Source organism: Lithobates pipiens, unplaced genomic scaffold, assembly GCF_037356315.1.
Source record: "Lithobates pipiens isolate NorthernLeopardFrog02 unplaced genomic scaffold, aLitPip1_a1.2 Scaffold_10, whole genome shotgun sequence".
NCBI lineage: Eukaryota > Metazoa > Chordata > Amphibia > Anura > Ranidae > Lithobates > Lithobates pipiens.
This window is the reverse complement of record NW_027507686.1, coordinates 216,000,654-216,014,968: the sequence shown is the minus strand read 5'-3', so window position 1 is coordinate 216,014,968 and position 14,315 is coordinate 216,000,654. Positions and strand designations below refer to the sequence as shown.

Here is a 14,315-nt window from a genome sequence, read left to right as displayed (position 1 = left end):
ATCCTCAAACTACGGCCCTCCAGCTGTTGGAGCTACGCATCCCATGAGGCATTGTAAAACTCTGACATTCACAGACATGACTAGGCATGATGGGAATTGTAGTTTCTGAACAACTGGAGGGCCGTAGTTTGAAGACCCCTGCTATTGGTTACTGTGCATCATTACCACTTAATGGTTGCTAGAGATAACAGCACATCATTAAAGCTCACTGCTTGGTTGCCTGTGACATCTCCAGTAGGCACTGCAGCAAGGTCTATATCCTGGCAGTGGCTCAGCAACACGTCTTCTCACTCTTCCAGTCTCCCCCACATAGTATTCGCTTGGTGTTTTTTCAGCAGCTCAGTCTCTCACGGGGGGAACTGTACTGCTGTACCGCTCACCAACTCTCCCATAACACTGCGCCATCCTGGTGAATTTTTGCCTGGACAAATCTTGCTCCCTTTACAAAAAGCAGGGTTGAGTTCAGGCCCCATGGACTTTGGTGAATAGGCCATTCCTTGAGACTACATGTCCCATTCATGCCCCTCAAGTCTCTTCTGATTGGCAGCTCATTCTTCTTAGCTGGAGGGAGGGGGAAGAGTGAGCGAGCAGTGATTAGACAGGGCTGGTGCTGACAGGAGGGGGGGGGGGGCAGGAGGTTGCGAGCGCACAGACAACCTGCAGCTGTGCCTTTTCCCTGTGATAGCACAGCAGACCCGAGACCTGTAATGCCTGTGCAGCGGTGTGAGGGGAGAGCGCTCAGCTACACTGATATGATAGGGAGGCAGCATGGGCCCCTGTAGCTATGAGCAGCCCTGGGCTCAAGGGGCAGCTGCTTTGGTCCCCACAAAAATAACTGGGCCCGGGGCAGCTTCTCCTTTTGCCCCGCCTGACTGGATCTCTTCGCACACACCTTAGCCTGCTCAGGCCACATACCTCTGGTACACTTTTCCCCGCTCATACCACACCCTGGCTTGGAGTTAGCGGAACACACTTTCACCCTGAATCTGATGGAGCCAATGCACCTCGTTAATATGTGGTCTGCAGTATACCCTTTTAATGCTGCAGAGGATGCATGAAAAAGACCATTTAAACAGCCTTGCAAATACCACACACAATGTCTGCTGGACTGAATAGAAAATAAATAAAAAAAGACACATTAACAAAACCATAATTGTGTTTTAATGTTTTTTTTTTTTTTTTTTTTTTAAACAAATATATTATAATGGAGTCAATATCAGCAAATTGAGATATATACTGTAAATAAATGGGAAAAAAATGTCATTTTTCACACACAAGCAGTGGGGGGAAAAAATTAAGAGAGCAAGAAAATAAAGATTAATAAAAGTTGAAAATACTACTGGGGTAATGGGGGGAGGGGGGTGTTTGAACCAAGAGTTGCACTATAAACGTTAGTTCTTTAAAAAAACGAATAAAAAAAGCGGGGGGGGGGGGTTAGAAATACAGTGGTGTGAAAAAGTGTTTGCCCCCTTCCTCATTTCCTGTTCCTTTGCATGTTTGTCACACTTAAGTGTTTCGGAACATCAAACCAATTTAAACAATAGTCAAGGACAACACAAGTAAACACAAAATGCAATTTGTAAATGAAGGTGTTTATTATTAAAGGTGAAAAAAAATCCAAACCATCATGGCCCTGTGTGAAAAAGTGATTGCCCCCCTTGTTAAAACATACTATAACTGTGGTTGTCCACACCTGAGTTCAATTTCTCTAGCCACACCCAGGCCTGATTATTGCCACACCTGTTCACAATCAAGGCATCACTTAAATAGGAGCTGCTTGACACAGTAAGGTCCACCAGAAGATCCTTAAAAGCTACACATCATGCCGAGACCCAAAGAAATTCAGGAACAATTGAGAAAGAAAGTAATTGAGATCTATCAGTCTGGAAAGGGTTATAAAGCCATTTCCAAAGCTTTGGGAATCCAGCGAACCACAGTGAGAGCCATTATCCACAAATGGCGAAGACATGGAACAGTGGTGAACATTCCCAGGAGTGTCCGGCCGCCCAAAATTACCCCAAGAGCGCAGCGACGACTCATCCAAGAGGTCACAAAAGACCCCACAACAACGTCCAAGGAACTGCAGGCCTCACTTGCCTCAGTTAAGGTCAGCGTTCATGCCTCCACCATCAGGAAAAGACTGGGCAAAAATGGCCTGCATGGCAGAGTTCCAAGGAGAAAACCACTGCTGAGCAAAAAGAACATCAAAGCTCGTCTCAATTTCTCCACAACACATCTTGATGATCCCCAAGACTTTTGGGACAACATTCTGTGGACCGATGAGACAAAAGTGGAACTCTTTGGAAGGTGTGTGTCCAAGTATATCTGGCGTAGAAGGAACACTGCATTTCATAAAAAGAACATTATACCAACAGTAAAATATGGTGGTGGTAGTGTGATGGTCTGGGGCTGTTTTGCTGCTTCAGGACCTGGAAGACTTGCCATGATAAAAGGAACTATGAATTCTGCTGTCTACCAAGAGATCCTGAAGGAGAATGTCCGACCATCTGTTCGTGTACTCAAGCTGAAACGAACTTGGGTTCTGCAGCAGGACAATGATCCTAAACACACCAGCAAGTCCACCACCGAATGGCTGAAGAAAAACAAAATGAAGACTTTGGAGTGGCCTAGCCAAAGTCCTGACCTGAATCCTATTGAGATGTTGTGGTATGACCTTAAAAAGGCCGTTCATGCTCGAAAACCCTCTAATGTAACTGAATTAGGACAATTCTGCAAAGATGAGTGGGCCAAAATTCCTCCAGGACGCTGTAAAAGCCTCATTGCATGTTATCGCAAACGCTTGGTTGCAGTTGTTGCTGCTAAGGGTGGCCCAACCAGTTATTAGGTTTAGGGGGCAATCACTTTTTCACACAGGGCCATGATGGTTTGGATTTTTTTTCACCTTTAATAATAAACACCTTCATTTACAAATTGCATTTTGTGTTTACTTGTGTTGTCCTTGACTATTGTTTAAATTGGTTTGATGTTCCGAAACACTTAAGTGTGACAAACATGCAAAGGAACAGGAAATGAGGAAGGAGGAAAACACTTTTTCACACCACTGTACATCTGGACGTCCATTTGTTTTCATTGAAAAAAAAATCAAAAATGAATCTCCTGATGTAATAAAGAATCTACAAAATCTAGAAATAATATGGCTTTAGTGCCTGCCCCAGATATTTAACCTGAATAGATCCCCAAGCAAAATACAGAATTAAAGTGCTTTGTAATATTAACCCCTTCAGATCCGCATTATAGCTGAATGACGGCTACAGTGTGGACCTACATTGCCAGGAGGCCATCAATAGACGTCCCCCCCCCCCCGCACTGTGATCACTGAGTCAATGAGAGGAGCGCGAGGAGAAAAAATAGCCAATCACTGGCTTCTGTACAAAGGACATCAGTCCCAAAGAGGAAGATGCACAGCCATCTCATCTGTGCCCACCAGTGCCGGCTGCCAGTGCCCACAGTGGCACGAATCACAAATCAGTGCCAGCAATCAGTGCCATCTATCAATGCTCACTAGTGATGCCAATCAGTGCCATCTACCAGTGCCCATCACTACCACCCATCAGTTGTATAAAGGAAAACTAGTGCGCTCCACCTAATAATTCATAGGAAGACTAAATAAATACAAAAATAATGTACACAGGAAGCAGCCAGCATAAAAACAGTGATCTCAGCACCGAAAGTGAGTGTATAAATTGATATAAAAATGCGGCGCTACCTAAAAGTGCTTATACATATACAATGAATAATGTTACCAAAATTAGAATGAAAATATAGTGCAAATGAGATACTATCCACTACATGATGAATACAACATAAATAGTGCAAAAAAATTATATCTGCATAAATAATCCAAATATAAACGAACGTACAAAAAATAATATATAGAGTGAAAGTACGTGAAAAAAATCAATCAAGTGATTAAATATAAATAATCTGCATAAATGATCCAAATGCAAACGAACGTACAAAAGATATATGTAGAGTGAAAGTACGTGAAAAAATCAATCAAGTGATTAAATATAAATAATCAATATAAACAAGTGATTGTCCATAAAAAAAACGTGCACTGATGACTGGTAAACTTGCAAAAATAAAGTTCATGCAGAAAGTGTAGAAATTGTTTCCCAAAAGTGACAATCCACTGCAAACTTCAGTGCTTAATGAGTGCACCACCTATTTCCCCCAGCCTCTCACCTCCAATAACTGGTAAATAGGCACTGTGTATAAAAGTAGCTGCTGGCTCCTTATTCATTCAGTCACACTGCTCCACCGCTGTCAGTATCTCACTGTATGGCTATGTAATACATGCCCTCCCAATAACTCCAGGATGTCCACCAATATAGAATAGAAGAACACAGAGGGGCTTTCATGTGTAGTATTTAGCTAATTTATTATATTAAAAAGTATAATCCACACTTACATCGACATAAACAGCAGAGTGTGCAGCAGACGCGGACTTCCGGTTTCGGCCGTAACCGGAAGTGATAGGTCCGACACCAAATTCCTTCCCTGACGCGTTGCGTTACAGCACGTAACTTTTTCAAAGGGCCCTTTGAAAAAGTTACGTGCTGTAACGCAACGCGTCAGGGAAGGAATTTGGTGTCGGACCTATCACTTCCGGTTACGGCCGAAACCGGAAGTCCGCGTCTGCTGCACACTCTGCTGTTTATGTCGATGTAAGTGTGGATTATACTTTTTAATATAATAAATTAGCTAAATACTACACATGAAAGCCCCTCTGTGTTCTTCTATTCTATATTGGTGGACATCCTGGAGTTATTGGGAGGGCATGTATTACATAGCCATACAGTGAGATACTGACAGCGGTGGAGCAGTGTGACTGAATGAATAAGGAGCCAGCAGCTACTTTTATACACAGTGCCTATTTACCAGTTATTGGAGGTGAGAGGCTGGGGGAAATAGGTGGTGCACTCATTAAGCACTGAAGTTTGCAGTGGATTGTCACTTTTGGGAAACAATTTCTACACTTTCTGCATGAACTTTATTTTTGCAAGTTTACCAGTCATCAGTGCACGTTTTTTTTATGGACAATCACTTGTTTATATTGATTATTTATATTTAATCACTTGATTGATTTTTTCACGTACTTTCACTCTACATATATCTTTTGTACGTTCGTTTGCATTTGGATCATTTATGCAGATTATTTATATTTAATCACTTGATTGATTTTTTTCACGTACTTTCACTCTATATATTATTTTTTGTACGTTCGTTTATATTTGGATTATTTATGCAGATATAATTTTTTTGCACTATTTATGTTGTATTCATCATGTAGTGGATAGTATCTCATTTGCACTATATTTTCATTCTAATTTTGGTAACATTATTCATTGTATATGTATAAGCACTTTTAGGTAGCGCCGCATTTTTATATCAATTTATACCACACATCAGTGCCACCTATTAGTACCCCTTCTCAGTGCCCACCAGTGCCACCTATCAATGCCCTTCAGTGCCACCTTATCAGTTCCCATCAAAGCAGTTTTATCATTTGTACATCAATGAAGGAGAAAAATTTCCAGTTGTCAACATTTTATAACAAAATATATATGTATATAAGGTATATATATTATATATATTACCATTATCATTGAACGTAAAGAAAATCCCACATTTTGGGGTGTCCCCAGAAAAGTAATTGAGAGGAAATCTTCCAATGGGCACACCAGTTCTGGTCGCTTGGGGTTCCCCAAGGGATTCCCTTAAAGCGATAGTAAACTGCAGTAAAAACAAAACAAATAAAACTTCCCCCTGTAAGGCAATGTCATAATGTGCTAGTATGTATCGCATACTAGCACATTAACAGAGACTTACCTTAAAACAAAGCCATGCAATGGCGCACTTTCACTGCTGACAGGACTTCCATCTTCATCCGGCCTCCCGGGTTCATGGCCTCCGGGTACATGAGTGGCCAGGGGCGCTATGATGTCACTCCCGCGCATGCGCATAGGAGCCGCCATTTATGGCATGGGCTCTGACGGTCTGGCACTGTATGCTTCCTCTCACATCCTGTTTGGCTATGAGACAGGAAGTGAGGGAAAATCTCCAAAATGGGACACAGATGGTGAAAACAAATACTAATAATAATAATAAAAAAAAAATCTGGCAGGGGTTATAACCCTCTCTTGCTCTATCCAAAAATAAAACGTTTTACCTATACTTCCATTTTTAAATAGGGTTGCCCCAATACCACTTTAAGACGGAGTACAAGTACTGATCATTTTTTTATAAAATACTTGCTGATACCGATTGCTGATACTTTTTTTATGTCATGTGACAGTGACACTAATATGCAGTACTGATGGGCACCAATAGGTGGCACTGATGAGGTGTGGACTTTGTACGGCAGCTACAGCACTGGAAACAGGTTACATATTTCACCCTAAAATAAGGCGACCAGATTTTTAAAATGAAATACGGGAACATATTTTTTATTTTTTTTACTAGTAATGGCAGCAATCAGTGACTCATAGCGGGACTGCGATATTGCGGTGGACAAATCGTACACTAATGCCACTTACACACGACTGGTTTTCCCTTCGGAATAAACTCCGAAGGTTTTTCTGACGGAAAATCGCGTGTCTTGCCTACACACAATCTCACCAAAGTCGGACCGCCTAGAACGCGGTGACGTGCAACACGTACGACGGGACTCGAAAAGGGAAGTTCAATAGCCAGTAGCCAATAGCTGCCGTCTCGTACTTGCTTCAGAGCATGCGTCGTTTGTGGAACAGCATACAGACGAGGGTTTTCCCCATAGGAATTGGTTCCGCCGGAAATATTTAAAACTATTTTCTATTTCTAGGTCCGTCAGAATTTTCCAAAAAAAAATAAAAGTCAGTTGAGGCCCACACTCGATGGGAATATCCGATGAAAAGATTCCGTCTGACTTTTTCTGTTGGACATTCCACTCGTGTGTACGCGGCATTAGTGACACTTTTGACACTTTGTGGGAACCAGTGACACTAAGGCCGCGTACACACGCGGGGACTGTTCGCTGAAACTGTCCGCTGAAACCAAGTTTCAGCGGACAGTCCGCCCGTGTGTGGGCTTTCAGCGGACAGTTTCAGCGAACAGTCCGCTGAACAAGGTTTTTCGGAAATTCCGAAAAACTGTCCGCTGAAACCTTGTTTCAGCGGACAGTCCCCGCGTGTGTAGGCTTGTTCGTCAAACAAAGTTGCGCGCATGCTCAGAAAGGATTTTCGCGCCGAAAGTTATAATGCAGTGTATAGGACGTCGTATTTTTCGTCCCGTCGTACGTGCCGTTCACGTCATCGCGCACGGTTTCAGCAAACTGTTCGTACGTCGTGTGTGGCCATGTCCGTCCATGCTAATTTTGAGCGGACTGTTTGCCGAAACTGACGGACAAAGTTGGGCGAACAGTCCCCGCGTGTGTACGCGGCCTAATACAGCGATCAGTGCTAACAATATGTACTGAGAGAGAGCCCCATGTAATCTCTTCTGACAGCAGCAATGTGCGGTTTGTTTTTCCCTGCAAAGCAGGAAGTACAAAACAGCACAGAGCACACACAGTACCACACGTTGGTCACACATTTAACCCTTTGATCGCCCAAGTTGATAAACCCTTCCCTGCCAGTGTCATTAGTACAGTGACAGTGCATATTTTTAGCACTGATCACTGTATTGGTGTCACTGGTTCACAAAAATGTGCTTGTAAGGTGTCCAGTTTTAAAGCTGCAATCTCCCAGTCCCTGATCACCACCATTACTAGTAAAAAAAAAAGAAATAAAAAAAATTCCATAAATATATCCCATAGTCTGTAAACACAATAACTTTTGTGCAAACCAATCAATATTCGCTTATTGGGATTTTGTATCAAAAATATGTAGCAGAATACATATTGGCCTCAACTGATAATGAAATGTGATTTTTTTTTTTTTTTACATTTTTATTGGATGTGTTTAAGGCTGGGTTCACACCAGTGCGATGCAGAAACCCTGCGAGTTCCCGCATCGCACCCGACTCACACAGCACTTCACATTGCCATATGCGAACCACTCTGAGTGTCAATATAATGTTAATGACGCCCCCATTTCAGCTCGCATACCGCACTGCGAACTGTCAGTTCGGCCATGAATCGGATCGCATAGGTGTGAACACCCCTGCGATTCAATTCTTGTGCAGACCAGCAGACCAAAAATAGTTTCCTGTGCGAGTTTGGTCCGAATGCGACTATCTGTATGGCTGAAATCGCATCGCACGGACATTGCATGTGAATTGCACTGCAGTGCGGTGCAAATCACATGCGATCTCACACAGCGAACCAGTGTGAATCGGCCCTTATATAGCACAAAGCAAAAAATATTTATTTGTTCCAAAATTGTCTTTTTTTTTCTATCTATCTTGTTTCTAGAGCAAAAAAACAAAAAGCAGAGGTGATCAAATACCACCAAAAGAAAGCTGTATTTGTGGGGGGGGGGAGGACATTTTATTTGGGTACAGAGTCGCACGACCGTGCAATTGTTAGTTAAAATAACGCAGTGCCATATCGCAAGAAATGGCTCGGTCATTAAGGGGGGGGTGGGGTAAATCTTCCGGACCTGAAGTGGTTAATGTCCGAAATATATATATAAAAAAAAACGTAATTCACACCACATTCAGTCCAGTGCATTTTTCCCCCAAACACATTGGAAAGTAGGTTATATGCTTTCCAATGACATAGGTCCCCCCAGTGCAGTGCCCCGGGGCTTTCCAGTTCCAGAAAAAAAGCGGCATTTTTGCTACACTGGAAGGCAATAAAACGCATTAAAAACTGCACTGGAATGCATCAAAAATGCACCGGACCCCAGTACAGTGAAAAACTGAAAAAAAAAGAAAAAAGCATCTGGAAGTGCATCAAACACACACCGGAACGCACCAAAAACGCATTAAACACATTCATGCAAAACACATGCGGAAGGCGTTTTTGCGGAGTGAAGCAGCCCTAAGTGTTCCTGACATCTCCTTACATATGTCACCGTTATTTCCCACTTCAATCGTCTTCTCCATTGGAATATAACATGAAATGTACCTGAAGAGTAAATAAAGGAACTCGGGATGCACACAAACGTTTTGGCCCCTCCCACATGATCGGCGCACTCTGATCTGTGCGTTTTTCAGGTGGATCTGAGCGGGCCCCCCATTGACTCCAATGGGGAGACGGATGTCTGCAGAGATGTGTCCCCCGACACCCACCTGCCATCCGAGCCGCTAAAAACAGACGTATGGCGACACGTTCAGCCAGCCGCCTGATTGGATGTCATCTATTGCAGCTTAACGATCAGTAGATGTGGTGGCTGTATTCGTTTTCTTTTCTTAAGGGCTCTTTCACATAGACGTGTCCGTGTACGGACTCCGCTTTGCTCAGTAGGGATCGCTCTGTTGATCCCCGCTCAGCAGGTGGATGACAGCTCCATCTCTGTACGCTGTGCAGGACGGACCTATCAGAGCTCCGCTCTCCCCTATGGGGAATGGGATGAAGATAGACTGTAGAGTTCGTCTTCATCTGATCCGCCAGATGGATGGAAAATAGGGTTTCCATCCGTCTGACTTCAACGGGTCGGATGTCGGTGGACATGTCACCGCTGACATCCGACCCTCCATAGACCTGTATGGATCCTCTGTTCAGGTCCCCCTAAAAATCTGACAGGAGCACCTGAGTGGTCCGCCCGTGTGAAAGGGACCGAAGGCTTTTCCCCTTGGTAATCTGGCCAGTAACACACCTCCTGTACTAGACTGCCCCCACTCTGGATGAAGGAGCACAGGGGGCATATCTTAGGACAGAAGCATTGTTGGTCTGGGGGGAGGGGGGATTAGATGTACTAGCAGATTTACATACACTACCAAATTGGAGCCAATCTCCAGGTCACACTTTAGACTCACAAGCAGTTAGAACGACAGATTTTTTGGGATAAAGGTTTTACACAAATAAATAAAAGAGCTGATCACTGCAATCACCTATCAGTGGCACATGGTTTGGCTCAACCCTCTAACTGCTACATCTGCATGACAACTTGTTTTGCTGATAAAAAAAACAGACTTCTTCCAGGAGGATGACATGGAGGGGATAGAAATGTCCAGCTGAACGCATAAACTTTCACACCAACAATTCAAATATCAGCAAAAGTAATACAGGAAGTACTTATTGGGAATTGGTCATCCGATTCAGGTGGTGCTAAACACGGGGGGGGGGATAGTGAGCACTGAGGTGGGTGATGGGGGGCAGATGAGTGAATACAGGGGTGTTGATTGCGGAAGGGGGGGTAATGAGTAAACAGGTGGGGGGTAAGATAGATGAGTGAACATGGGGGGTTAGTGAGCATGGATGGGGAGGGGGTGATGGGGCAGATGAGTGAATGGGGGGTTAGTGAGCACGGAGGGAGGTAATTGGGGGAGGGGGGTGATACATGAATGAACATGGGGAGCAGATGAGTGAACATGGAGGGGTAGATGAGTGAACACGGGGGGGTGATGGGGGGCAGATGAGCGAACAAGGAGGGGGGGTGATGGAGGGGTAGATAAGTGAACACGGTTGGGTGATCCGGGGTAGATGAGTGAACACGGAGGGGGGAGTTATGAGGGGTAGATGAGTGAACACGGAGGGGGGAGTTATGAGGGGTAGATGAGTGAACACGGAGGGGGGAGTTATGAGGGGTAGATGAGTGAACACAGAAGGGGGGTGATGGGGGTAGATGAGTGAACACAGAGGGGGAGTGATGGGGGGGTAGGTAAGTGAACACAGAAGGGGGAGTTATGAGGGGTAGTTAAGTGAACACAGAAGGGGGAGTTATGAGGGGTAGATGAGTGAACACAGAAGGGGGTTGATGGGGGGTAGATGTTGTTACACCCAACAGAGTTTTGCATTTTAGACGTATTTATAACAGTAAAGTTAGTTTCTATAGTGAAATACAGGACTTAGAACTTCTGACTGCTTAGATGTTGAATTTTAAAAGCAGTGAAGTTCTGTCAGATTAGCAAACCTATGAGCTCCCGTATTTCACTGCGATTTTCAGCGACTGATGGCAAATAACCACAATTTTTATCATTTTTATTGATATTTATCGCTATTACTAACCCTTATTAGAATATTATCATTAATTTTGTAGTTTTTTGCAGGTATACAGACTTTCAACAAGATGCCTCGGCCTTCACGTCCCAGATCCCGGCGAAGGCGCTCACGCCAGGACAGCGACGAGTCACCAATCGCCCACAGGACGCGATCCAGAGCCCCACATCAGCGGAGACAGGAGGCAGACCCACCCAGGAACAGGAGCCGTTCGCCGAGAGACCGCGACAGGGTGGCTGAACATCTTCCAGCACCGCCGCCGGCCATGGAGCTGCGTGGCGAGGTGGAGGTGAGATGTACAATTTGTCTTCTAGGGTATGAACCTGGAGAAGACACGGCCATTCTGACCTGCGGTCACGAGTTCCACATGGGCTGCATCCAACATTGGATCGAGCAAAGCGCAACCTGTCCACTGTGCCGTGCTCTTATTCCCATCCCCCAGCAGGACCAGCAGGACCAGCAGGACCACGGAATCCGCTTTTTTAACATTGTCATCGATGGGTTTGAGATTCAGCTTGATGAAAATGAGTATGCGTTGTACTTTAACATGCAACACCTGATGCTTCACTTTCAGAATTTTGAAGAGGACGATGAGGACGATGAGGACGATGAGTATGCGTATGGGTGGTAATGTGGTAATGATCCCTATAGAGCAGGGCTCAACAAATCCCAGGCGCCAGGTCACCATTGCGACTAGAAATTGTGCCCCGGGGCCTGGGCTTTTGTCAGTGACAGGTGCCCCTGCTACAGGGCGGGCTGTGGGGTCTTGACCGGGAAAGTGGAGGTGCCTTGCAGGCCTCGTAGGCCCTCCACACACAGAGCACTGTCTAGTAAAGTGATTAGCGGCAGGAGTGGGGATGGAGCAGGAAGGGAGCAACGCAACAGCCGCTGACATGGCGAGAGCTTCCTCCTCCCTTCTTCACACTCTGTTGGCAGAGCATAGCCACGGTGTGAAATTGTATGGAGAGAGAGAGGAGCTGTCAAAATTGAGGTTGAATGTCGGGGTGGGCGGGACCCGGGATGGGCGAGACCCAGCTATCCAACACCTGCCCCTTTCTTAAACAGCCCAATCATTGGCTGGATAGCTGCCGGGTCCCGCCCACCCCGTGTCCCGACCACCCCGTGTCCCGACCACCCCGTGTCCCGACCACCCCGTGTCCCGACCACCTCCGACATCACTCTGAATTTATCAGCTCCTCTTTCTCCATACAGTTTCACACACCGCAGTGCTGCAGAGAGCATTCAGTTACACTATCTGCTGTGAAACCCACCATTGCCATCCAGTGCCATCTGCCAATACCAACCAGTGACACATGCCAATTAGTGCCACCTGCCAGTGCCAACCATTGCCACCTGCCAGTGCCAACCAGTTCCACCTCAGTGCTGCCCAGTGCCACCTTTCAGTGCTGCCCATCAGTGTCACCTGTCAGTGCCACATGTTAGTGCTGCCTATCAGTGCCCATCAGTGCCACCTCAGTGTTGCCTATAAGTGCCACCTATCAGTTCCCATCAGTGGCACATCAGTGCTGCCTATTGGTGCCCATCAGTGCTTCCTGTCAATGCCCATCAGTTCCAACCTCAAAGCCACCTCATCAGTGCAGCCCATCAGTGCTCATCAGTGCCATCTCATCAGTGCCCAAGGAGTAGTTTCATCCTGAGCTTCAAGCTTTCCAGGAGAGTGCTCCAGACAATTACTACCGAAAAGGGGTCGCCTCATCCTGATGCAGCGTCAAGCTTTCCAGGTTGGCGCTCCAGACAATTACTACCGAAAAGGGGTCGCCTCATCCTGAAGCAGCGTCAAGCTTTCCAGGTTGGCGCTCCAGACAATTACTACCGAAAAGGAGTCCCTTCATCCTGATGAAGTTGCGGATTCCAGACCAGACTACAAAATGTAGTTACAAACTCAACATATAAACAGCAAAACACATTTTTTTAAAAAATCTTACAAAGATGGAGAGGGATTGTTGGGTATAAGGGGTGGAGGAGGCCGGATTTTTTTTTCCACTAAACAATATCCTTATTTTTCATTAAAAATTCATACACATCCATTAGTTAATGGTCCTCCTACACCCCTTCTTTTTCCCCTCACGTCTGTTTCGAATGAGCAGTGCACGTTAGTTGCAGTCATGTACACTGCTCTATGAACACTACAAAGCCCAGAGCCCAAAGATTATAGGCCAAATCTTATAGCCCAAAGCCCATAGCATAATGTCTAAAGCCCATTGCCCTTTTCAGGAAGTTGGATGATAAAATAAATGAAGGGACCGGAGTTTAGTGTCACTTCTTTACCAAAGTACACAAAAGAAGTGTGATTGGGCGGCTAATTGGGGAGAAGAAAGCCCACAGTCCAAAAGCCCATAGCTACTTTTTTGGGTTAAGAACACATACTTAAATTGAATATATACTTTTAAACCAGAGTTTACTATATGAGTAGTGTGTGACTGGTCCTCTTTATGGACCCCACATCTCTCCTCCAGGCTGGAAAGGCTGAGATCGTTAAAAATAAAAAAATAAAATGAACGCTCTCGGCTTTGTTTACATCCGCCAGCCCGGACGTGACATAACGTCATAAATCTCTACGGTAAACTTCCGTTGGTGACGATTCTTTCTCTGGGTCGCCAATTGTACAGGCAAGCCCACGAAGAGCACCGGAGAGTGGCGGGGGGGACATCCCCTCCCACCGCCTGTAAGAACGGTCAAGCGGCTGAGCTGTTGGGATTGTTCTTACGGTGCGCAGTGTCGCTGGCCGAAAAAATACAATACAGGCATCATTCAGATATCCCCCTCAAAGTCTATGACGTCATATCACATACTTTGGACATGAAGTGGTTAAACTACCGGACCTCTCCCTTTCTGCTCACCTCTGTTTGAAAAAAAAAAAAATATTTTTTTTTTAGTAAACATAGATAAGATAGTGATATAAGACAGTATGTATGATTTTTGTTCTTGTATAGATTTTTATAGATAAGATGGATATTATTAAGTCAATGTACTTGTAAATTATTTGTCATGAAATTGTTTCTTATGTGCGTTTCCGATTCCTCGTCACATCCTCTGTTAACTCCCAAACCCCTCCCTTTCCCCTCACCTCTGTTTGAAAAATAAAAATAAAAAAAAATAAAAAATTATATATATATATATGTTTTGTAAATAGATAGGATAGTGATATGATAAAATAGTATGTATGTTTTTGGTCTTGTTTTAAAAAAAA

At 44.7% G+C, this 14,315-nt stretch overlaps 1 protein-coding gene across 1 annotated transcript in view; it reads left to right on the top strand.

Annotated features, from left to right (window-relative positions):
• LOC143939376 (uncharacterized) overlaps positions 1 to 14,315 on the top strand; it is a 20,893-nt gene extending 6,578 nt beyond the window's left edge. Inside the window, exon 2 of the mRNA XM_077460961.1 lies at positions 11,155 to 14,315. Within this exon, the coding sequence (XP_077317087.1) occupies positions 11,155 to 11,735 (581 nt within the window). The 3' untranslated portion in view covers positions 11,736 to 14,315. The remainder of the gene's footprint in view (positions 1 to 11,154) is intronic.